The 24,419-nt window shown below is 36.1% G+C and overlaps 6 protein-coding genes and 1 long non-coding RNA gene across 11 annotated transcripts; 3 read left to right on the top strand and 4 right to left on the bottom strand.

Moving 5' to 3' along the window:
• Nucleotides 1–4,530, bottom strand: LOC105566891 (apyrase-like). 4 transcript variants are annotated; one of them, XM_012021289.1, is made up of 12 exons: nucleotides 4,413–4,530; nucleotides 3,167–3,304; nucleotides 2,563–2,788; nucleotides 2,269–2,385; nucleotides 2,129–2,209; nucleotides 1,813–2,014; nucleotides 1,531–1,636; nucleotides 1,185–1,279; nucleotides 960–1,114; nucleotides 698–877; nucleotides 462–556; nucleotides 1–322 (listed from the first exon to the last, which is right to left on the bottom strand). In XM_012021289.1, exons 2-12 carry the CDS (start codon nucleotides 3,295–3,297, stop codon nucleotides 91–93), a joined length of 1,620 nt encoding a protein of 539 aa, XP_011876679.1. In that variant the 5' UTR covers nucleotides 3,298–3,304; nucleotides 4,413–4,530; the 3' UTR covers nucleotides 1–90. The 4 variants fall into 4 exon arrangements, with proteins under 4 accessions (XP_011876679.1, XP_011876677.1, XP_011876678.1 ...); XM_012021287.1 differs by having other exon boundaries at nucleotides 4,368–4,435; XM_012021288.1 differs by lacking the exon at nucleotides 4,413–4,530 and adding an exon at nucleotides 3,855–4,353.
• Nucleotides 4,450–6,171, top strand: LOC105566890. The gene is made up of 3 exons (XR_001009317.1): nucleotides 4,450–4,530; nucleotides 4,936–5,002; nucleotides 5,535–6,171. It is a non-coding gene; the product is annotated as an uncharacterized LOC105566890 (long non-coding RNA).
• Nucleotides 6,172–7,044: 873 nt separating this feature from the next.
• On the top strand, nucleotides 7,045–13,170 carry LOC105566893 (protein 5NUC-like). 2 transcript variants are annotated; one of them, XM_012021291.1, is made up of 9 exons: nucleotides 7,045–7,574; nucleotides 8,833–9,163; nucleotides 9,536–9,770; nucleotides 10,037–10,636; nucleotides 11,421–11,585; nucleotides 11,671–11,775; nucleotides 11,861–12,031; nucleotides 12,199–12,388; nucleotides 12,495–13,170. In XM_012021291.1, exons 2-9 carry the CDS (start codon nucleotides 9,027–9,029, stop codon nucleotides 12,674–12,676), a joined length of 1,785 nt encoding a protein of 594 aa, XP_011876681.1. In that variant the 5' UTR covers nucleotides 7,045–7,574; nucleotides 8,833–9,026; the 3' UTR covers nucleotides 12,677–13,170. The 2 variants fall into 2 exon arrangements, with proteins under 2 accessions (XP_011876681.1, XP_011876682.1); XM_012021292.1 differs by having other exon boundaries at nucleotides 7,045–7,566.
• LOC105566892 (SET and MYND domain-containing protein 4-like) lies at nucleotides 12,888–16,029 on the bottom strand. The gene is made up of 6 exons (XM_012021290.1): nucleotides 15,903–16,029; nucleotides 14,356–15,503; nucleotides 14,012–14,292; nucleotides 13,736–13,894; nucleotides 13,526–13,669; nucleotides 12,888–13,444 (listed from the first exon to the last, which is right to left on the bottom strand). The coding sequence occupies exons 2-6, from the start codon at nucleotides 15,425–15,427 to the stop codon at nucleotides 13,181–13,183; spliced, it is 1,920 nt and encodes a 639-aa protein (XP_011876680.1). The 5' UTR covers nucleotides 15,428–15,503; nucleotides 15,903–16,029; the 3' UTR covers nucleotides 12,888–13,180.
• Nucleotides 16,030–16,043: 14 nt separating this feature from the next.
• On the top strand, nucleotides 16,044–18,083 carry LOC105566896 (protein OSCP1). Its single transcript, XM_012021294.1, is given in 6 exon segments — nucleotides 16,044–16,459; nucleotides 16,461–16,520; nucleotides 16,523–16,646; nucleotides 16,864–17,183; nucleotides 17,257–17,534; nucleotides 17,599–18,083. Coding segments are annotated over 6 exon segments (1,203 nt in total). The 5' UTR covers nucleotides 16,044–16,408; the 3' UTR covers nucleotides 17,969–18,083.
• LOC105566894 (probable trans-2-enoyl-CoA reductase, mitochondrial) lies at nucleotides 18,002–19,654 on the bottom strand. Its single transcript, XM_012021293.1, has 5 exons — nucleotides 19,371–19,654; nucleotides 19,075–19,311; nucleotides 18,783–19,004; nucleotides 18,485–18,715; nucleotides 18,002–18,424 (listed from the first exon to the last, which is right to left on the bottom strand). The coding sequence occupies exons 1-5, from the start codon at nucleotides 19,554–19,556 to the stop codon at nucleotides 18,194–18,196; spliced, it is 1,107 nt and encodes a 368-aa protein (XP_011876683.1). The 5' UTR covers nucleotides 19,557–19,654; the 3' UTR covers nucleotides 18,002–18,193.
• Nucleotides 19,655–19,737: 83 nt separating this feature from the next.
• Nucleotides 19,738–24,413, bottom strand: LOC105566897 (solute carrier family 12 member 9). The gene is made up of 10 exons (XM_012021295.1): nucleotides 24,144–24,413; nucleotides 23,706–23,983; nucleotides 23,494–23,628; nucleotides 22,857–23,194; nucleotides 22,563–22,776; nucleotides 22,228–22,497; nucleotides 21,951–22,158; nucleotides 21,087–21,875; nucleotides 20,602–21,024; nucleotides 19,738–20,525 (listed from the first exon to the last, which is right to left on the bottom strand). Exons 2-10 carry the CDS (start codon nucleotides 23,971–23,973, stop codon nucleotides 20,327–20,329), a joined length of 2,844 nt encoding a protein of 947 aa, XP_011876685.1. The 5' UTR covers nucleotides 23,974–23,983; nucleotides 24,144–24,413; the 3' UTR covers nucleotides 19,738–20,326.
• Nucleotides 24,414–24,419: the final 6 nt, after the last annotated feature.

The following is a 24,419-nucleotide window of genomic DNA, read 5'->3' on the forward strand; positions in this document are numbered from 1 at the left end:
CTTCTTTTATTTTATACATATAGTGTACATTTCTAAAAATATAATTTTATTATAAAAATATAAATCTACTATCTAATTAGAAGACAATTTTTACGATGTTAGAAAAATAATTCGTCTCTCGGTTCCGATAAATATAGGACTCATTTTTGTTACGTATTTTATTAAGTGATCTATATCGCGCGTCCCAATTTTGTGATTACGACTCTTATCTTTAAAAATGTAATAGCCATCTCCGCCATTCATCAAGAAACTTGGTACCACTATTCTGTACCATTGATCGTGCACCAAATCTTGGAATATCGGGTACTCGCAAGCTTGACACCTGTCAATGTATGAAAAAAAATTAAAATTAATATTAATTTTCAAATTATTAATTATAAAATTAGCATAATATAAAACAATGATAGTGAATATACTTCAATTTTGCAACAAATTTAAATTCTAGTAATACAAGATTTTACCTAATTTTAACATCGACCACAGTTCGTGTTTCATTGACTTTTTCGTAGGTAATTTTTAGTCCAGACCAGATTAGACTTTCACCCATTTCTAGAATCTACAAAGAAAGGTAAAATTCATTTTATTATTCCACTCCCTTTTCAATTCCTGTGTTCTTAATGAAAAACTAATTTAACACAAGTTTACGTTTTGGTTTGATACTATTTTTCCAACAGTTATAGCAAGAAATTTGACTGACATTTTTAATGGATTCTCCAGTCAGTTCAACAGTGTCCCAAGTGTTTTCAAAAGGATGAACCATTATCAGGTCACCGTAAGTAATCTCAGATTCCTCAAGAGAAGTACGAATTCCTCCGGGATTTGTACAGGCTACTGCCGCGTACGTCCAATGAGTTTTATTTTCGGCATTATCGACAACCTAAAATTAACATAATTTCTAATTTTATTAGTTTAATATTTCGATTAAAGATATAGAATATTGCAAAGAGTGTCTTTCGTACCGCATCCACCATGGCGTCGGTTATAAGATTTCCCATATTGCATTCTTTATAGCGACAATTGCGTTCAAGTAAGACTCTCGTACTGCCAACCTTTTTTAACGCCGTCGCATCCACTTCTTTCTTCCATGGCTCCATAGCTTCCAAAATCTCTGGATCTAAATATATATTGTATATAATAATTTTACATATCGTTTTGAAGCTATTTTTTAAGTATCAGAAACGTACCTTCCTCGATAGAATAGTCCAGAAGAAGTGGGTTTCCGTCCCAATCAACGACTTCGCCTTCATCATCGAACCACACTGTTAGATTACCTAAATATCTTTTAAAAAGATTAAGAATAAACCGAATAAAAAGTTCAACTAAATGAACTTTTATCATACGTGTACATGATAGTGTACGAATAATATTCTAAGCACCAACTCTTTCGATGAATTTCAATTAAATTTATATCCGTTAAATCATTGCAATGAAAACAAATTAATCAGACCCAACCTCGTGACATCGGATAGCAATTGACCTTTTTTTTCAACGATTCTCTTACTATATTCTCATACCAACTGAATAGCATACTTTGTATAAGCAGCTGCTTGAACGATAAGAACTGTTCTGTTTGTTTCATTTTGCGTCACGGCCACGGGATATTCGTCCTCTGGTGTGTCGATAAAAGGTGGAGGTCCTGCAATATAATAGAAAAAAGTAACACTGTAATTTATTTTGCTATTAATGTTATAATATTAATATATGTTGTACAATGATAAGTTTAATAGCTCTTGTATGCATTTATTCTCAATAAAATAGTTTTATATAAGTTTAATTCATATTTAATCAATACAAAGGACGTGGCTTTCAGACCAGTATAAAGAAACGTATGCGAGTGACCACCGACGATTACGTCGATTAAGGGACATTTCGCAGCCATGATCCTGTCCACATCCAGTCCACAATGGCTTAAAACTATAATAATGTCTACTCCTTTTTCCTTCAGTCGCTTAGCTTCGTCGTTGACTGTCTCTACCTCATCCAAAAACTTTAATTTCTCCGTACTTGCGATTAACTGGAAAAATCACTTTCATAAAATCGCTTTTCCAATATCTTGTCTGAGAAAATTAACGTGTCTTGCAAATTAGATCGATGAAAAAAGTCACAATTTATGAGAATGTACGCTCACGTTCGTAGTCGATAGAATGACGCCAATGACACCGATCTTGGTACCGTTTCTCTCGATGATTGTGCTATTTTTATATAAACCCTAGAATATCAACATGTAATATTACTTTACACTATTATAAATAAATAGAGATTACAAACCTGTATAGTTGGCTCCTCGCTGTCATCGATATTTGTTACTACAACTGGCGCATTGACGTTTTTAAGAAAGGGAACAACGCCTTCAATTTTATTGTCAAATTCATGGTTGCCGATCGTCTGTGAAAATATTACAAGGTATTATTGTACGGTAGATATACAAAACTAAAAATTTCTTTTTAAGCAAGTTATGAAATTTTATTTCACGTTTTTGACATTTTACACCTATATTTTCTTTAATCATTATTTTAATATATATAACATAAATATCACCCATAATCAATTGCGAACATATACCATAGCATCGTGTGGCAACATATTCATGAATAAGGCAGTGACGTTCCAACGATAGATGTTGTACCAGAGAGTTCCTTGAAAGTGATCACCGGCGTTGAGGAAAATTGCATTCGGTCGTTCCTTCACCAGCTGATTAACTGCAGTGTAGACTCTAGCAATACCTCCTACGCAGTCCTTTTCTTCACCCTCTCGGCAGTACCCAGAAGAGGGGCTCGTCTGTTCGAATCTGTTTCAACATATAGTTGTTTTTTTTTGTTTCAAAAGCCACGCTTCGACGAACACAAAAGCCATGCAAAAGTCAAACCAAGGGCAAGAAAAGGAGGCTAAGGCCACATCGGAAGTATTATAACTTTATCCTTGATTTCGCAATTCTCTCCGGATCCAGAAATACAATCAATTTGTGCGCACAATTAAGATTTTTTAACGGTAAGAATTAATATTTCTTACTTTTACCGGCCAGCGATTTCTTTAATTTCTTTACAAAAGTGACTGCAAAACGCAAAATCTCTCTGGTCAATCCTTAATAAGATATTCCACGCTATTAATTACACTATACAAGTTGGATGCGACAGTTAAATAAGTATTAATAAAACCACTTGCTCACCTGGCATGAAAGTCATTTAGATGAATTATCGATAACTCGAACAAGTCTGTTCTACCAGGATAAAAGAGTCCTCGCCCGGTGAATCCCAAACAAACTTGGAACAACAATGAGACTAACGGTAGCGCGTACATGTCGTGCCTGTCGGAAAAGATATTATTAAGTAATTTGTAAGTAACGACTGATTTTTGTCTACATTCATGTGTAATTAAATGCAATGAGATGGAAACAAAGTACCGAATTGTATGTGTGCTTATAGCACATATTTAAGTCTGATAATTGAGAACGTCGCACTTTTAAAGTAAAGCAGACTAAACAACACTCTATACTTCTCCACTGAAATGCCTTCCTTACGTGATATGTTACGAATGCACGTTCAGTTCTTTGTCAACACGGAAATGATAATTACACTTTTTTTTACCACATGTCGTTCTGCTGTTTGAAAGATAACTGCGAAGGTAGATAATGCGGAAAATTGTGCAACTGCTAAAAGTCGAAGACGAAATATCTTTCAATTGAAATGAATCACCATCGATACAATGACATTTTCAAAGCAGCAAATAATATTTCTCAAATGTCATTTCGATACACAAACGATATAACTTTTTTATTAAATTTATATGCTGCCGTAAGTTAATTTGTATGTATGCGTGTGTGTGCGTGTGTTTGTGATAAGACTGACTATCCGTACTTGATGCATCTATTCCAATTTGCGCAAGTTTCTTCTTATGGTGCCTCATCATGGAAGCGGTTTCACAAGAAAAAGAAGTGGGCGAAGTGAGTCTTATCGGGTATCAGAATGCTTTTAAGTCACTCGCTCGTACAACTCGCACGACCATTAATATGCGATGTAAAAAACGCAATCAACTTCTTGCTTTTTCATTCCCACTAATTATAACGCGAACAGGTACACAAACAGGTGTTACAAGTTCGTAAGTCAACGAAGATGAAATAATTGTACTGTATGGAAGATGCAAAGTCAACTAATGCAAACATTGAGAACGAAATGTCAATTAATAAAACGCAAATAGCCTGATAATAAACAATTGCGACATACATAAGCAGTTGCTAAACAATTATTTTTTCCGAGGATAATTATCTTTGGAACAAACATACAATTTACAGTAGATAACTGAAACGGCGAATAGTGATACGTACATAGCACAATTATAATATACTTTGTTTAATAATGAGTCTAAATCACCTCTCCTATCTCCTAGTAAGCTACGTAACTCCTGCAGTAACTTACTTGACGAATATTCGTTGAGAACTGTTAGTTGTGTTCACCACAGTGTCTCAGCTTCTACCAGAAAAAATGTCGATTATCGCATATCCCCTACCTCACGAATGATTACAAAATATTTCAGGTAATCTCAGCAGTTCATTCTGATATCTAAAATACATTTTCGAACTTTATCAATATAATATCTAGATAATAAAATATTCATTTCCTTTGTGAGTTTCTTTGTATTACGTAACGGAATGATTTCGTGCCAAGCAATTGCATGTATCAGATAAAATTTTTTATTTCGCTCAAATATAATCTACTTAAACGTAAAGCATTTATATAAAATTTTGTATATCTCGTGCAATTATAAAAAAATATATAGATAGATTATACTCCTGTATTCTGTAAGATTTTCGTTCCACAAACTCTGTAGCTCTGTAATCCTTTAGCGCTCTTTCTTTTTTTCACTTCTCACTTGCTCTTTCTCTATTACTCTAGTGCTACATAGCTTATAAGGATATAACGTTACAAAGCATTTTTACAGAATATATCTCTTTTATTGCGTATGTACGTATTTTTAACCAGTTGACACATTGCAACATCTTACAAAGGTGAGTATTACGTAAAATGGTTACCGCTATCTTTCATTTTTTTTCAAGAAATAACTAATACTAATAATAAAAATTTCTATTACCATCATTTTGCATAAACAGATGCATATAGTTTATAAAATATCTAGCGATTTCATTCAGTTAACTGGTATGGAAATCACAAAACGTCTTGCCACTAATCTATTTATTCATACAAATTTATGCTCAAGGCAATGACAAGAGTTTCAGCAAGGTTAAATTTCACAAAAAAAAAGAAAACTACGAAGCATTAACTAGTTTGAATTAATTCGCGGACATGTTATTCCTGTATCGATATTGATAACAAGACATCATATATTGTGTAGAGATATCACGTTTATCTCTCTGCGTTCTCACGTGATACGTTCTGACTTGAACAAAATTAGAATCACTCGTATTACGCAAACGTGATCATAATGCGTGACGCGAAAACAGTTCTAGGTCTGCTAGTAAATAAATTGCTTCGCGTCATGTCAATTTATGATTCGCACGATTATTTATTTTTGACAAACAGGACACGTAACATAGACAAATGGGAGAACAAATGGCGAGCGTAACAGATGAGAAAAGATACGATGCCAAGGAGATTGTTGAATAACTTTGCCAGCAATCTGGCTCTCTAGCAGAGAAAAGTGCAGTTCTGTTCTGTACATTTGGGCCACGATGACGCATCAATAAGCAGCATGCAATTGGTTTAGCAAGATATTATCAATCTAAGATTCTCAAGGAAGACTATAGTAAACTTTTGTTAACCTAAGCGAGCAGTCTATTTGATTATAAAAAAAAGAGATTCTCACGCCTATTACTCTCTCATTATCGACAATTTAACATTAATTAACTGTAACTTTTTCTTTCATATGAAAATCAACAATTTAAATTTCAAAAGTTATTAAACTGAAAACAGAATAATTAAATACTCCATCAAATGTGCATTAATTTAAATGCTGCATTTACATAAAATACACATACTATTTAAAATAAAATGAACTGTTGCTCATTCTTATTAAATAAACTATCCGGAAATTTATAAAAATTTAAGTAGACAATGTAACGGAAGTGCAAGCAGATATCAATCACTCAAATTTATAAATTGATACGCACTTCCCAGTGGGAAATGATTCGTTGATCGATGTCGAAACGATGTCGAAACGATGTCGAATCGATATCGTTTCGACATCGATCGATGGATCATTTCTCACTGGGTTCTTATCGTTAATTAAAGCGAAAATAAAATCAACACTCAAGAGAGAATGATAAAATGCTTAAGACAAAGACATGATACAACGTTTTTAAGATATGCAAAAGATTTTACAAAAAATAATATATTTGTTATGTCGTATTGTTTGTGCTGCAACATTTAATTTAAAATTTTGTCATCGAATAATAAGCGCATTTCTAGATTTCAATCTCAAGAAAATTGGTTCATTCGTAAATATACTGATTAATATTGAGGGTACAAGTTGTTCAAACAACTCAATTACGATAAGATACCATTCGACAAATTAACGTTTCACAAAAAGGTTATTTCTCCTACATTGGATGCATGTTTCCTCAAAAATCTATTATTAGTTACCGTTTTAAATCAAATCTAAAGAAATCATTGGTCTCGCACGATAAAAGATCGATAAATATTTGACACTATTAATGTACTTAATATACTAGAGATAGATAAAAACGACCAGCGTTATTACAGATAATACTTTAATCGCTTTAAAATTGTTTTTCTGGCTCATATATTTTTCTGGAAAATTTCCTCATTTAAATTATTTATACTTACAGACTACTCGATGCAATATTAATAAAATAGCAATATTAATAACATGTAAGAGTAATAAATTTAAATTTTTTTAAATAATTTTTTTACCTTAGCAACACAAACGCATAAACTTTCAAACTGTCTATACAGTCTGGAAGACATGAATAAATTGAAAATCTATTAAAAAAGCTATAAAGGAAAACCACAACAGATGCTGCAAAGGTACAAACAAAAATTCCAGCACGGATCGGAAAGAAGTCCGGTGGGGTCCGCGCGACGACGTCGATATTCAGTCGACGCTAGTCGCTCGAGAAAATCGGTTCGTGTCTCTCATCGCTCACGCATAACCGCCGCGATAATATAAAAGAGCGATTAATATTTTCGACTCTTTCGTTGTTCCGTACAAGTACTATATATTTAACATCGTCTTTTGTTGTTGAAGTGATACTCGTCGACTACCGCGATAACTTGACTACGTTGCTTCTGCCTTTTTCTTTCGCATTTACTTGCAGAAATGCGGATATATTATTCTAGAAAAATTTAAAAGATTCTCTAATCAATTATTCCGGAATCGATACAATCGTTTCGGAAAACGCGATTTTACGTTACATCGTTTTCTCGAAAGTTACGCTACGTTTGTGTGTTGTACACGTGTACGGAATAATAAGCATTTAGTGCACAGTTATTCGCACAGAGAGTTACATATCGTCGTTGACGATCTACATACGGTGTCATTCAACCTGTTGGCGATCATCACGTATAATATATTGTATCAAGAATATTGTCCGAGGTGGTAATGTAAGATGTTTCTCAAAAATAATCATATTCCGGAAGTATATTCCACTTACGTTGTGCTAATCAAAAAATATTATATAAACATATGTTTGCAAATGCTTCAGTACCGAGATACAATTTTTCATACATTGCTCCAATTATGGGTGGTCTAATCTTATATTTTACGTTTTAATACAATAAGGCTACGAATACCGCTCATAACTTTACATTTCAGTGCAAATAATCGAGATAGCTACTTGTAGATATTCTCTCGAGTATCTTTAGCCTGAATAAAGTCATTATTCTCTGTTCTGCTATTCCTATCTATCATTTATATATACATATAAAACATGCGACATTTCAGAATTAAAATAACGACATGTCGTAACGTCAAAATTAATCGTTGGTGTTTAATCAAATTGCAATTACATTTGCTATCTATTTGTAAGAGTATATTCAAATATTTATTTCGGTACTCAAGTACTTTCGGACATTATATGATAAATTTTTTATCAATACAACGTGAATAGATACATTTTCACAGTTGTAACTCTATAAGCATCTTGTTATAAACAAAAATATTGTCACACATAATATATATAATAACTATACATAATATCTTATAATTAGTAAGATAGATAAATGCCTATTGTGTTTCCTTCTCTTAAAAATGGAAATTTTGTGTTAATAATTTCCCAGATAATTAACGCCTTTTGACATTTCTCATAGAGAAAATATATTGTAAAAGTCAAAGAAGAAAAATTCCATTTTCGTCACCTCATTCTGTTAATTAGATAGGCACAACGCCAACTATTAAATTGAATTCACTACTGCTCGATGTTTAACGGTTGGACTCTTTACGACAACTTTACGAGCCGTTGCAATTCTTGGCAGGTTGGCAATGTGTTTTGCAGTAAATCGTAGTGGCCAATAAATTTCAATTCTCGTATCTTGCAATTGCAACATGCAAAAAGTGAAAATAAAAATTTCAACTTTTAGTATAGCTTAATTTCTTATTTCCTTTCACAAACATAATCATTAAACGAATAAAAATAAAAGAATCCCATTATTGTAAAATACATTTCATGTCATAAAATCGAATTGTAACGTCCCAGTGAGAAATGATTCATCGATCGATGTCGAAACGATATAATCGATTCGACATCGACAACGTCAAATTGACGTCGATTCGACATCGTTTCGACATCGATCAACGAATCATTTCCCACTGGGGTGAAACATATGCATGAAATATACTTGAAACTGTTAAAACATTTTACAGATATTCGATCTACACATGTCGCACATATTGGAGCAACGTGTTGGATCGTGAGAAAAATGGAGACAACACTATAACCAACTGAAGCGAAAACGTGCTTTATCGATAGTAAATTTAATACAAGAAAGAGATAAGAGCGAAAAAAGATATTGTACAACCGAAAATTGCATCGTATCGTGAGGAACTAACAACACAAGATGTCGATCATTTTGTTTGTAAATTACTGTATCATCGCGTTACTGATAATCTCGAGTGGAACATTCGCGAATCCCATTTTACGGAAGGATGAAGAATTCACTGTCCGAATCGTTCACACAAATGACATGCATTCAAGGTAATTTTATTTTTTATTAAAAATATTTCTTTTCTCAACGCGAAACAAAACAATTGCGCTTTTCTCGAGTTTCCCTCCAAGAAGAAGAAAATTAATTGTTTTCTTTAAATAATTACAATCATTTAAGTTACATTTGTTCTTTGTACAGTATTTGACATATTACAATTCAATTGAATATATCCACGTTAACGATCATTATCGCTATGAGGCTAATCACAAATGCTAATTACCTTCCACACCCATGTGTCAACTAGACATTGCCCACGCGGTGTTATTTGTCGAGATAATTTCCTTGTTTTTCTGACGTTATAATTTATGTGATTAAATCGTCTAAGACATCACCTTGAGAGTTTTGTCATGTAATATCTTCAGATTCGAGGAGACGTCGCAATTATCGACAGTGTGTACGCCAGCGGACTCTAAAGCCGGGAAATGTTACGGAGGTTTCGCTAGAATCGCCACTTTGGTCCGCCAAGCGAAATCGGAGTTTCCTTCGCGAACGATCTTCCTGAATGCTGGCGACACTTATCAAGGAAGCGCTTGGTACAACGTGTACAAATGGAAGGCGGTTGCTTGGTTCATGAACCTCTTGATGCCAGATGCTATAGTAAATATTAACTACTTTGAAGAAAAATCTCGAAAAACCCCAACTTCGAAATTACAATTCAATATTTGAAAAGTAAAACTTTTATGCGCTAATTCATTTATTACTATAATTAAATTTTAAATAGAGTTTCTACATCACTTAAGACTTAAAATATTGCAATTTATTCTATAAAATAATTGTAAATAAGTAATTTTTCAAGCGAATTATAATATTCGAAGTGAAATAAAATCACTCCGCTCGTCACTATATTCAATGAATTCTGACAGAGTTTGGGCAACCACGAGTTCGATGACGGTGTCGAAGGTTTGATACCTTTCATACAAAATGCCTCGTATCCCATCTTGACGACAAATCTGGATCTTAGCGAGCAGCCGAATCTGGCCGCCACAAATCTGAAGAATAGCACGATTTTGGAAGTGGCCGGCAAAAAGATCGGCGTGATCGGTTACTTGACGTCGGAAACGAAAATCTTGTCGACTACCGAAAATGTAATTTTCAAAGATGAAGTAGAGTCTATCCGAGAAGAAGTGAAGAAATTAAAAGAGCAGGGTGTCGACATTCTTATCGCTCTGGGTCACTCGGGCTTCGAGGTCGATAAGAAGATCGCACGAGAGGTCGAGGACATTGACCTGGTGATCGGAGGTCACACAAATACCTTCCTCTATCGCGGCAAACCACCGGACGTCGAGGTACCAGAAGGTTTCTATCCTACGAAAGTGCTGCAGAAGAACGGTAGAAAAGTTTATGTCGTACAGGCATACGCATATACTAAATACCTCGGTAACTTCTCCGTGAGTTTCGACATTAAAGGAGAGGTAACACATATAGAAGGAAACCCGATTCTTGTGGACGCCAACGTGGAGCAGGTAAATCTGCGCAAAAATATCAAAAGGTTGCTTAATTGCAAATCACCAACAAATATAATTCGCGTTATATCAATTATAAGAGAGCAAAAAACGGCCTTTTTTTACTAAGGATTTAAAAATTATCAACTTTTGTTTAATAGAGAAAATGAAATGCAATATTATAATAATTATTCTAATCTTTTTTGAAATTTAGAACCACTTTAGAAAACAACTCAAGGGAATACATCCGTAACAAGGACATTATCATTATACATGCATGCTGTTTCAGCGTATAATTATTAGCAAAGCAATTTAAATATAATTTTTCTAATACCTATAATTTGTAAGGAAATTGTAAAAATTGTATTCTTATGAAACATAATACATCGAAAGCTTTCGTTTTCAGTAGCAAAAATACATTGCAAAGGTACAAATGAAAATGTTTCCGTTATATTTTTAATTTATGGTTTTATCTCAAAAATACTAAAATAATATTAAATACTAAAATACCACATTTTAAAAATTATAGATTATTGGAGGAAACAAAAAGTATTTAAATTTTCGTGATTTGAACTTTGAAATTCTCGGAATACCAATTCTTGGAAATTAAAAAAAATTCTTGGAAATTTAGATAGTGCCACCTCTTTGCCAATCATGTTCTCCCGATACTTTTTCGATTTTGCGGGATATAGATTTCAGAAAATGTTTGCGCAATGTTTCTACAATATTACACTGCAATGTTAACAAGTATTACAACATATTGTTATAATAAGCTGTATGGAATATTTATTATCATTTTTCACAGGCGGAAGATGTTCTCAAACTGATAAACGAGAAAAGAGGACCAATCGACGATTTACAACAGGAAGTGGTCGGAAAAACGCGAGTATTGCTGGACGGGGACAGCAAGAATTGTAGACGACTAGAATGCAACATGGGAAATTTGATCTGCGATGCTATTCTAGATTATGTAAGATCTCCAATCAATGTGATAAATACACACTTTCTAGTTGCGAGATATTTTGGAAGAAAATTTGTATATTTTTTACTCGTAGCACGCCGGGGAATATTTGAATACGGATGGATGGACGGACGCCGCCATCGCCGTGCAGAATAGTGGCAGCATTAGATCATCCATCACCAGAGACAGAAACGATCAGGTTTTAATTAATACGCGCTTTACCGTTTTCTTTATACTAATTTATACTCGTAAACCTTTTTAACTATTAGTGAAATTGTTTACAGGTCACTCGAGAAGATGTTATAAGTGTCTTGCCTTTCGGAAACGTCGTCGTCAAAGTTTCCATGACAGGACAACAGCTTCTTTCGGTGCTGGAGTGGAGTGTTCATAATATTGACAACTTAACTTCTACTGGAAATTTATTCGGCGCTTATCTACAGTATTCCGGATTGCAGGTAATTTATTTAACTCCATCTATTTTGAAAGAGAATTGCGTTCAAGTTTTCAATTTTTATTGATTTTCGCTTCGCAATCATTAAAATGAAGCATCAAAACTTTGATCGTTATTCTACTTTGTGTTTGCACATTATTTCGTTAAAAAAAAATTTTGCGTAACTTGCAGGTAGTTTACGATATCAGTCAACCACCGAACTCAAGGGTAGTTTCGGTCCAAGTTCAATGCGCAGCTTGCAGAGTACCAGCGTACAGTCAACTCCAGAAGAATGCTACCTACAATGTCCTCCTCAACGATTTCCTCGTAAACGGCGGAGATGGTTTTCATATGCTGGAAGGTCTCGAAACAACTTCCCTCGGTATAGTTACATTATTATAACTTTTATTCCACAGTAATCTTTAAGCTTTTCTTTTCCTTTATTATCCATCGAATATTTGTTCAATATCATCGTTAAATTTTAATAGGTGTCACCACAGCGGATGTACTAGAAGAATATTTTAGAAAGCATAGTCCTGTGCATACAGGCGTGGAGTGGCGAATTTTGTACAATGAGAAAGTTGATATTTTTCATAATCTTGGAACAACGCATCAATCTGTTGGAATGACAATTCTGTTATCAATCATCACTTGGTCATCATTGACATAACAAGAGAAAGAACACTATCTTCTTAAACAATTATAACTATGTTCATTGAATTCTCTTTGACAACTGTATTATATTTTACAATTTTACTCTACCTCAATATTACGTACAATGTATCATTTTTATATCCTTTTTCACTTATAGCAGAATGAATGGAAATGTATGAAGAATTGACATATATAACGAGAAAAATGGGGGATACAAACACACAGTATTGTCAATCATAATTTTAATCTGTTAAAAACATTACACATATGAAATTATTATACTTGATAAATATAACTGTAAACTTAATAATATCTCTTGAAAAAATATCTTTCGTAGAACAAAAACTACGTGACATGACGAGGCTACTGCATCGCTTTATTCCTACGTATATGTCATATGTAAAAAGAATTATTATTTTCTCTCTAGGAATTTTTGTAAAATGTGTTTCTTCATGCTATTAATCATATTATATAGTAAATAAAGATGGTAACAATATTATCAGTGAAAAATACAACATGTTTACTTGTGACACGTCTGTACTTGTGGTATCTCGCGTACATTCCCGTTCAAGTCGTATATTCGTTTTAATGTCTCGATGACGCTACTCATTTCGTCGCAAGGCATCGGAGCGCAATCGTGCAGTACTTGTACCATTTTCAGGAGGTCTTCAATAATGTAAGGTTTATCCTGCACCATGCCGTCTGTTGCTAAATCAACATATGTGTTAAATTTCCTTAACGTCTCCCTTATCTTAACCTTATCCTCTGGTTTCTTCACTAGAGTCTGTATCAAAAACAAACCATATATTAAAAATTTGTGTACGCACAATTGTTTGAGCATTATTAATTAAATTTATTATTATACGTTGAACGACTGTAATTGATGATATAAAGGCCAATCTTCCTGGCAAGGTATGCAATCACAGGTGAAATAATACTGTTTGCGTAGTTTCTGTTGTCTCATTGCTCTTGATGTAATGGCATAGTGTGTGCCATAATTGTCGAATAACTGTAACAAGATAACTGTGATTAATAACACGACAGAATGGTTTACACAGTGCAAATAGTTTAATACCTGCTCGCCCCTTTGAATGGGATACATGGCATATATCACTATGTGCTTAGGTCTTGAGTGTCTGAATATATTTGGACTGCAGCTGTGATTAAACAAGCTTAGAAATGGCATCGCGGCTATACCACGTTCTACACACTCTAAACCTTGCGTTTCGCCAAACTGCAAATATTATAAAAGAAACAATTAATAGAAAAAATTATTGGCACATCTGAGGAAAATGTAAACATAAATTGTATAGATAAAAATATACTAAATACACAGAGACGATATACATACCGTATGCATATTGCTGGGAATTATTTGTTGATGTTTTAAAATAAGATCGCCAAAGAACGTAATGTCATCGTTTTGCGCCAATGCACTTAAATCCTCTGGTAATTTAGCACCAAATATCACAGTACGCGTTGCCAAAAAGTATAAAATAAAGCACGTATCCAAAGACCTTCTGAAGAGATCGGATACGGATCTTAGCTCAGTATTCGTTGCAAGACTATACACGCTAATGTATCTATCGCTATGTAATTTTCCATCTGGAGAAAAACCTTTTGTTCGTGGATCTGAAAGATAATGGTAGATAATAAATTATTCTATTAAGAAAACAAAAGTATAAATATTAATACCATCGTGTTGATCAACTTGTTTTAGCATTGCCCTTAATTCCTTGAAACCACCAGCTTCTCTTAGAGCCAGCACGGCAAGCCTTATGCTAAACAAATCGAGATTATAGGAGGAATATTCGATCCAAGCAGGAAAGACGGTACATTCTATGTCATGACATTTTTTCCATTCAATATTTCTGCACTCTTCCGAACAATACATCGCATAGGTGCAATAGTTACAGGGTATGTTTGCCCAACAAACTCTTAAACAATTTGAGCAATGCGTTTGCACATTCTCTTGTATTAATAGCAACGAGTAAGGTTTCTCTAAAGCAATCACTTCTCCTGGCTTAATGTTACGAGTAGCGACAATGTGTCTGCCGTAACGTTTATTATATTTTATGGCTACTGCATCCGACGCACAAGGAACTTCGTTGTTGTGAAACTGAGTGGGAAGAGGTGGAGGTTCCAATATCTTTGTTGTTTTATTCAGAGCACGTTGTGTCTCTACAGTCTTATTGTGTAAAATGTCAAATTTTGCTTTCAGCTTCTCTCGACTTGCGTCATTCAAAGACATCTTGTCTAACCACTGCTGTGCCTCCGTAAGTATATCTTCCACAGACTGATTGCCCAAAATCATCAAGCATTCTGTCTTACGTAGATAAAGCTTTGCTCTTAAATTGTCAGGATAATTTAAGGCTAGTGCTCGGTCAATGTCCTGAATGCACTCCAAATATAAGCCCAATTGAAACAAAACTGCCGACCTATTGGCGTAACCAAGAGCAAGTTGCTCAGATGGATAAGGCGCAAAGGCTATACTCTTTGTATATAATTTCAATGCATCGATGCATGTCATATTATTGAGGACGCCTTTGACAAAAACTTTATTGCCTTGTTCGCGCAATTGCTCAGATTCTTTGGCATTTTTTGGCATACCAGTTGCATTAGGAACTATATCATATTCTTGCAGTACATTCAACGTAAATACTATACGTTCCAGATCAGTCTTTAGATTCTTATAATTATTTGACAGCTCAAGATGTTTGCCATCTAAAATCAATCTGGAATTTAACATTTCCTGTACCTTATCCATTTCCTTTCTGTAGAAATAACACTTTTCTAATATTGTATTACTCTAATATACTCTTGTATATGTATGCACGTAGGATCTAGAACAAAAACACATCAATTCTTTTATAATCAACAAGGTTGTATTGTAACGGTATTCATTTATCGCTATTTCCTAAGCATTGGAATCAAACATTATTTCATGTCAAATGCAATATTTGCGTCGTAACATTTACATCCTTTTTATCTCAACTCTTCTAAGCTCTATAAAATATTGTCTATATACCATCTCGAAACAATTTGCACCATTTTCTTAATTTTATTACAGTTGGTCGGTATTCGTAAACAAAAGCATGGTTTATGGTAAACAAAGTGGCTAGCTAGGCGATTCAACTTGTTGAATGTGACTCTTTCCGAGAGCAATTTCGTTTCTACAAGGATCTCTGTTTTATAATTCATTAGCTAGACCAACAACAATCGTAGTCGAACGTTTATCTCACCCGGCCAAACTGTCGATAGGACGGAAACCACTTCTTTCTCTCCGTTTCTCTCTAGCCCGAATTGCTGCCATGTAGATTTGTTGAGATATATTCTTGGACCTCCTGCAGTCCTGCCCCTCTTGGGGCTCTTGGACGCCCGCCAATTTAGTAACAAAACATAGTAATTTCTCTTGAGTAACTAGTGCTAAATTTGGTAACACTTAAATGCTTATGTAACGCGGGAAATTTAATTTGAGCTTCTAATTACATTGTATTACTGGAATAATTGCGATGTGCCGCCAAATAACAAAATAAAATTTCTTTTAGATTAATAGCAATTTTGCTTTCCTATTAATGCTTATTTTAACCTCATGTTTCGAACAATCCAATCGTAATGTTCGTCAAGAAGACACATTAGTAATGTCAAGTTTGAAAAATCTGATTGTCTCTACTAATGAAAAAGAAGGTATTTTCCGCGCAAATTTCCTCGCGCAGCCTCGGTACCGATCGCAATAATTGCGAGCATTATGTACACTTACGTCGTCAAGACAACGCATCGCGTGCCTCGCTTGAGCAAGACGCACGTACGTGTACTTGTTCGATACATGTATCGCTGACAATAATCGTCCAAGGAAAATTTGGCGTTTGCAAAAATGTCTTTACATTCGACACCCATCCTATATTTGAATATGGGTGGCGAAATGTTGTACGTTTTGCGACAGAGGCTAAAAGCGCAAAAAATCGACGTCGACAAGACGATACAAGGTGAGACTACACTCGAAAATACTTAATTCTGACAAAATTTTAACATAAATCTCAAACACGAGTTAAATCATTCCAAACACATATGTCATATAAATACTATCAAAGTAAAACGTATAGCAGTACTGAGAAGATACAAAGAATTGTGTTTAGATATTTCCAAGCCAATAATGTTACACCAGGTGGCAAGACTAGTTTAATATAGTTAGTTTAATTACAGTATTGGACGACGTAACAGCCACTTTGCTCAATCCTAAGATACTGTCGCCGATTTTCCAAGAATCACCGATGATCGAGGTAGCACAGTTGCGCTCCACTTTAGAGAGCGTCGTTCTTTCATCCATCATGAAGCTGGACAGGAGCAGCATGGACAAACTGTTCGACCTGATGATCATGATGGTCAAGTATCAATTGCAGGCAGCTACTGGACCGAGAGAGGTCATTCTCATCACTCTAAATCACATGGACGCGATGCGCGACATGGTCAGCGATGTAAATGTACAAAAGAGCGTCAGTATGGTGCATCAGATGATCATTAACGTGAGTACGACTCGATATAATTCATTTACCCAGATTCGGCTCGACAAGGATTTTCCTCCGCTTTTCTAAACAGTTTTATGGCTGTCTGACTTTCGACGAGGTCTGGAAAGTACGGCAGAGTTGCCTCAAGGAATTAGAGCCATACAACGTGCGAGTCTCGATCCTCCTGCGGCGCGGTTTGCAAAACGATGACGCCAGCTTCAACGTAGTACCTCAGAAATACGATGAGAAATATGCAGAGCAGAGAAATACTCTAGCCACCATGAGAATTAAAGACGTCAGCCCTGAAACATGCTACGGAGGATCCTTCGATAGCTTTGGTGACAGAAAAACATTGTTGGGCAAAAATATGTAAGAGCAAAAGTACGCCGTGCTAATCATAGTATGAAAAATGATTGCTTACTTTGTTACACAGATATTTGCCAACATACGGCCTAACGGAAAGTGCTAGGCGAGACAGTCAACAGTTACTAAGAGACTGCGGTGCGAAAGCAGAATTAGGGATGCTGGCTGTTCAACTGGGGACCGAGGAAACTAATTACGAAAGACCGTTCACGCTTAACTTACTGTCAAACATGGACGAGGAGAATGTAAATAATACTAATAAGGAAATTGATGCCGAGGGAATTGACGCTAAACGAAGTAACGCGGGAAACGGAAAGCCGAAATTAAACGAGGACTATAAAGCCAAACTTGATACTGTGTACGCCGATTTTTTCGAGGACGAGCACGAAGGTTTGAAACGTAGTATGGATTTGCTCGATCTTCTCGACGAAATTGAATAATTTCATATTACAACCGATGAAACATACAATACATTGCAATTATTTTTCCTATATTTTCTTGCATATTTATACACCGATATTTCTACTAGAAATAAACTTGTCTCCATGTGAAAAACTTGCTCTTCTACTTAACAAAACATGTCTCAGTTTACCTTAGTCCTAACTGGAATTGAATGAAACAGTGGAGAACAGACTCTCCGCACGACAAAAAAATATAAAAACTTGTTAAGATTTCGTTAAGTCTAAAATATACTTGACGCCCGTCCGGCCGTCAAAGCTGAGCGCTTTAACGATAGCTTCTCGATATTCGCAGAAAGGCACCAGTTTATACGGCGGCGGCTCCAATTTCTTATCCCTAAAGAAACCTGCTAGATTTTTAAACATATCCACTCTTTCCTGGGATTCCATATTTGCTTTCGTCCAAGCTGTCATCCAAAATCCTTTCAACGATATATCCTGAATGTATATCGCACCAATTATCAATTAGATTCAAGTATAAATACAATTCTGAATTACCTTGAAGATAAGTGCGGATATTGGTACAGTTAACGGTTCTCTGGACATGCCGCCGTAAGTCACCATTGTACCACCATGTGCAAGATGTCTCATCACCTGCTGCGCGTTCTGCCCTCCGACGCAGTTAAGAGCTAATTTTGGTGCGAGTAGCTTTTTATCTTTGAACAATTGTGTGCTTCGGACTTCCTCTTCGGTTAGCACCTCATCAGCTCCTAAGGTTGCCAATTGATTCTAAATCATTCATAATGTTACATGTACACATTTATAATACGATAAAAGGTATAAACCAATATTGTACCTTTAATTCCTCTATGTTCGGCCTGTCTCTAACGACACTGACAGACTTGTAATTCCATATTTTGCACAACTGAATGACCAGCTGACCCACTGCGGAATTGCCACCGTTTTGTATCACGGTATCTCCAGGCTTTAACGGGACAAAATCCTTGAGCATTCGATACGCTGTACATGGATTGACGTTCATCATACTGGCTACGACTAGATCAACATCGTTGGGCAACTGCAAAAAGAGGATTAAAAACAAACACATCTGACAATACTTATTGTAGACGATGTGATAATGTACATACCTTCATAACATCGGTAAAATGATAATTGGCTTGCGTTCTCCAGATTCCAAAGTTAGGACCATTTGGCACCACCTTATCTCCAACATGCAAACCTCGGACATTCGAGCCAATTGCTACTATTTCTCCAACCCCTTCGTTTCCCGGTACCGCTGGCAGAGGAGGCTTGCTAGGATATTTCCCTTGTATCGTATTTATATCGGCTGGATTCACTGGGGATAATAGCCATTTCACAGACACCTACGTCATATAAACATTGGATTAAATTCTATAGGGATTAAAAATGCAATAACAATTACCTGATCGGCCGCCGGTTGTTGTAGCGTTTGCGTCGTTACTTGAAGAACCTCAACGGGATCACCGTATTCTTTGTACAATAAAGATTTGACGCAGTCGATATTCATTGCTGCGCTCATTTGCCGAATATTGGTCAAATTACTTTTAACTGATCGCGAAATCGATAAAGTTAATTTGCCCGCAAACATGGTAAAGCAAAATATTGACAGGCCACTTTAACGTACCATACGTTGAGAAAATTGCGCAACAAGACCTGCCGTACAGGTTAGATCTATCCACGTTATTTCATGAGTTTTGGAACGCACGTATATTATAAAACGGAGCAAAATCCCTTTTATCGGGGAATGCATTTTCAATAACTATACACAGTAATATTAATAAATTTTTATTTAGATACTCGTAATTATTACTGATTAATACTCATGACAATATGAAATGTGATATAAAATTGGTACAGTAATAGAGTATTTATATCATACACATATGGAGTATACCGAGATACATTAGAATGGTGATCCATTAGTATAATATATTTACAGTTTTAGTCCGTCTAACAGTCAGTTTTTAAAAATATTCGTCCCCCAAGAATTTCTTATACAATACTTTCGTTATCACAGTAATAAACTTTAGTACTTGGAATATTAAACTTTCTTTTGGACGTGACAAAAGCTTTTCTGTTAATCTTAAACCAATGCTTATTGCTTAGCAACACTATACTATTATACTCTGTAAAATAATTATCGCATTAATTATTAATGAGACATAACAAATTATAGTTACATCCTGTCTTTATGCATTTAACATAATCCCTTTTAAATTAGCAGCAGTATTGTAAGAAATAACACAGTGTATATGTATAATCGTATGATTTAAGTGTGTCTTCTCTAAACTTATCCTCTCTTCTTACCAATGGAGAAATGTACCAAACCACACTTCCATATTCTATTAATACACTTTGTTATAAAGTGGTAGATGTGACAGCGCTAACACCGTGTACTAAAACTGTCGGTGGTAAGTCGACAGTCAATTCTGTCAACGATTGTAGATACTGTCGATACATGTCATCCTCGTCCCAAGTGTTGGAGGCTGGCGGGCCGGGCAAATAAATAAATGTTGTCGCAGTTTGGGAAGAATACTGTCTTATCAGTTGATTGACGCTGAGAAAAGAAAATTAATCAACAACCATCTTTTCCTTCGTAAAAAGTCGTAATCGCAGAAGCAGTTGATGCTTACCCCAATATATAAGCGCGGGATACATTGCTCAAAACACTATTGGACTCTGTACTTGATTCATACTGATTTTTTGGCTCAAGTAGAGGTCTACCTTTCAATCCTCGGACTTGCTCACCCCATTCCGGAATTTTTTTGATCGATGCTGAGATTCTCAATAAATTTAATGATTTTCGAATCCTGTGCTCGTTCGAGACTCTCGGATATTCGTTCATCGAATTGGGAGAATCTGAGATATTGAGGCTCTCACTGCCATCCGCAGTTTCGCAATGAAACACCCGGAGATGTAAATTTTTCCAACTGGGTACCATGTTTACGATACATGCCAGTTGAAGCATGAATAACGACGTTGTATCGAATGGATCTTGATCGGTCGGTTGGAAAAAGTTAACCGGCCATACATCAATATACTTCAAATTTGAGCTTCTAAAAGGAAATACACATTACTATGACAGTGTTACTTGAAGTAGTTTCGCGATGATACTTACTTGGTTAATTGCGCTTTATTTAACAGATGAAAGTTTCTGCACAGACACAAGTTCTTCTTCATTCTCAGAACATCCGAGCACATACCAACATATTGAACCGGATCCAGACTCTTTTCGCCCGTTGCTTGTCTCAGAGGGAACACAGTGTTATTTGGAAGCGTCGTGCTATTTTCAAACATTGCCGTCGCGTATTGAGAATCCAAGAAAAAGTTCCTTGGCGTTTCTTCATCGTAAAAACCAAGGACGATCGTATTCGGTTTCATCGCACCCATGCCGGACAGTCTTATTAAATGTTGCATGCCTTCGCGTACCGTTTTCGTCACGGTCAATTCGATGAAGGCTTTAACTCTCATGTGGTCAACTAAGCTCAACCAATGCGGATATTCCTCTATCGTAGGATCGCTATTCTGGCCAGTAAATTCACCAACCTTGACGTGCCCAATAACGTAGAGGCCTCCTTTCTTCAAGTCATTCACGAAATCGATGAGAGGGCAGGCGGAACGCGGAGACGCGACCATCAGTAACATTTGCGGACGCCAAAATTTAACGTGATCCTTGCGCGAATCCAGCATCAACAGGTACTTTCTTACTTGATGGAATATCAATGCTTGAGATATGCTGCCCCACGGTGCGTTTTTACTCGGCGAGAATAAATGTAGCACAATGATCAATATTAAGCATAAAATTATGCTACTGGAAGCATAAATGCTGTTGATTATGAACATCATTATCAGTGTTCCAAGAAGACCTATAGTCGCCGTGTGCCACGTGAAGTAATTAAATGTTGGCCTGAAGGAAAAATGGAGACACTTGTGAGGGACACAGTAATCGGTAATTACACAACATAATTTTGTGGATATATACCTAAAGTTTGGTGCACTAGCAAGTTCCAATCCAAGACACGCAAGATTGGTAGCGAGATAACTTAAGAGAAATAATACCGAATTAATTTGAGCAATAGTATTCAACGAGCCGATAAGCAAGATTGCCTGAACCAAAACCCACGAAGTGAATACCGCCGCTATTGGGTTGCCGCGCCATGTGCCTTGTATGATGAAATTTAATCCTGAACCTGAGACCCAAGGAGTAAAGCAAAGATATTCAATTAAATGAAATTCTTATTGTCATTGTAATTACTTACCGAATACGTTGTCTTTGGCCAACGCTTCCAGTACTCTACTAGAGCCTATCAAATTGCTTAAACCAGCGCTAAATGTAGCTGTGAGAATACCAACGGCGACAAATGGCGGCCAGAGATTAATCGGCATCATGTACATAAAATTGTTTTGCAGTAAAAACCGACTAGTGGTAGCAGCCGTCAGGACAGACAACAGAATGTAGCATATGAATGTAAATGATACCGCAGATAATGTCCCACGTGGAATATTCCGGCCGGGATTTTTTAACTCGCCTATCAATTGTCACACAGTCAATATCGATAGCAAATACCAACTTATTTCTTTATATTTTATTTACCGCTCATATTTGCCCCAGCCATTATCCCAGTTACACCGCTGAACAATACACCAAAGACGCTCGCAAAATCCGTCATAGCTCCTTTGCTTGAGTAATCGGCACTATAATTCGAATAGAGATTGTTAGAAAGTGTAGAAGACAAGAGACCCGTGTAACTTCCATTTACATGCTCCGTTATGTTCTGTACCAATGTATTTGCATCTGGTATCGGTATCTAAAGGTATATAATAAATACTTGATTATCCAAAATACAGCAAAATTTCTCCTTTATATTCAAATCGGAAAATTATTTACCTCCATCGCACCCTGAGTCAAAAAACTGATAAAAACACTACCCAGACAGATGCAGACAACCGCCAAGATCGCAACGCTGGTTTTTGCAAACATTGCGGCTCCGATAAGACAAACTACAAGATTGGCGGTATTCAGTATGGAACAATATAAAAATCTCCACCATTGGCCATCTGGTATGAGACCAGTTTTGCCGCTCAAGTAGCCGGATGGGCCAAAGTTTTCAACCAAACCCTCGGCACATCCAGAGATACAAAGCGCGCTGGAGACAACATTGGCCATGAAAAAGAGAGTGCCAATGGAACCACCAAATTCAGGTCCTAATGTACGACTGATCATAACTGTATACAGATTAATAGGAAAATACTTGTGGCTTTTTTTTTCATTTTACCCCATTCATATAATTAGCAATACTTTATAATGTACGGGGAAATCAATTTGTAACTTGTGGCTACTAACATACAACTATTATAATATCAAACGTAAGCGGAACAAAGTGAGCTAATCTGCCGATAAGCTATCTTGAAACGGTGAGCTGGCATAGCTCGTCTATCTCCGCCGTATAAATGAAGAGAGATAAATATGGAGAGTTTATCCGTTGGAAGTAGCATGCAGTTTGACAGTGGGAACAAAAGGATACAGTAAGCGCCACCACCCTCTACAGCGCCGTTGGTCGATATAGCGCAGACAGACGCGACTGTGAATAATAAAATACCATATGCTATAATGAACTGAACTAAAGTCACGAATAATCCTGCATTACCCACAATGTATCCTGTAAAAATTAATAGTTGATGTAACCAACAGTGCTCGTACTTGGAATACGCGAAACTTTGACGAGTTACAACCTACCCATTCGTATAAAAACTAAGGCACTGAACATAGACAGTGTAACTGGGCTGAAGACACCAGCAAAGGTTCCCAATGTACGAGCGTTGTCCACGCCGAGAGTACCAAACTCGACATAGCCATCTCCCTCGGAGTGGGCCGTCCTTCCGATCTTGAAAATATTACTTAATCGCTGAAGCACACCCCTGCCGTTGATCAACGGAGCTTTCTCATTTGTGATCCTGATGTGGACAGGTTCTGTGTTGGTGGAGCCAACTTCCGACGCGATCATCTTCAAATTGCTGGATAAAAGAATTTCAACATTACAGAGGCAATCAATTTAGATCCAAGTTGCAATCCTTATTAACGACGTAACAGCTAACTGTATATAAAGGAGGCGTTGCATTCGGACCGTAAACGGTGTTACATTGACGGTCGACTGGTTAGAAAATATACACTTACGCAACAAGTTGGAGTAAGCTCTCGAAATTATATTATCCACCAACACTTCACTTGTGCGTACAAGATATTAAAAAATATGTATCCGACTTAGTCATACGATTATGATGTCACGCGTTCCATGTTGAACGTCAACACTGTAATGTCAAACTCGCACCTCGATTTAAGGTTAATAAACTTGCGTTACATCTGGCGTCACGTAGGTCTTCGTGTCTGAAGTTAGAAACTTGCGGGTTACGATGCACAGGGCATTTAAATCAGAGAGAAGCCTGAGAGATG

The sequence above is a fragment of the Vollenhovia emeryi genome, unplaced genomic scaffold, assembly GCF_000949405.1.
Source record: "Vollenhovia emeryi isolate VEMERY1.0 unplaced genomic scaffold, V.emery_V1.0 DF939142.1, whole genome shotgun sequence".
Classification (NCBI taxonomy): Eukaryota; Metazoa; Arthropoda; class Insecta; order Hymenoptera; family Formicidae; genus Vollenhovia; species Vollenhovia emeryi.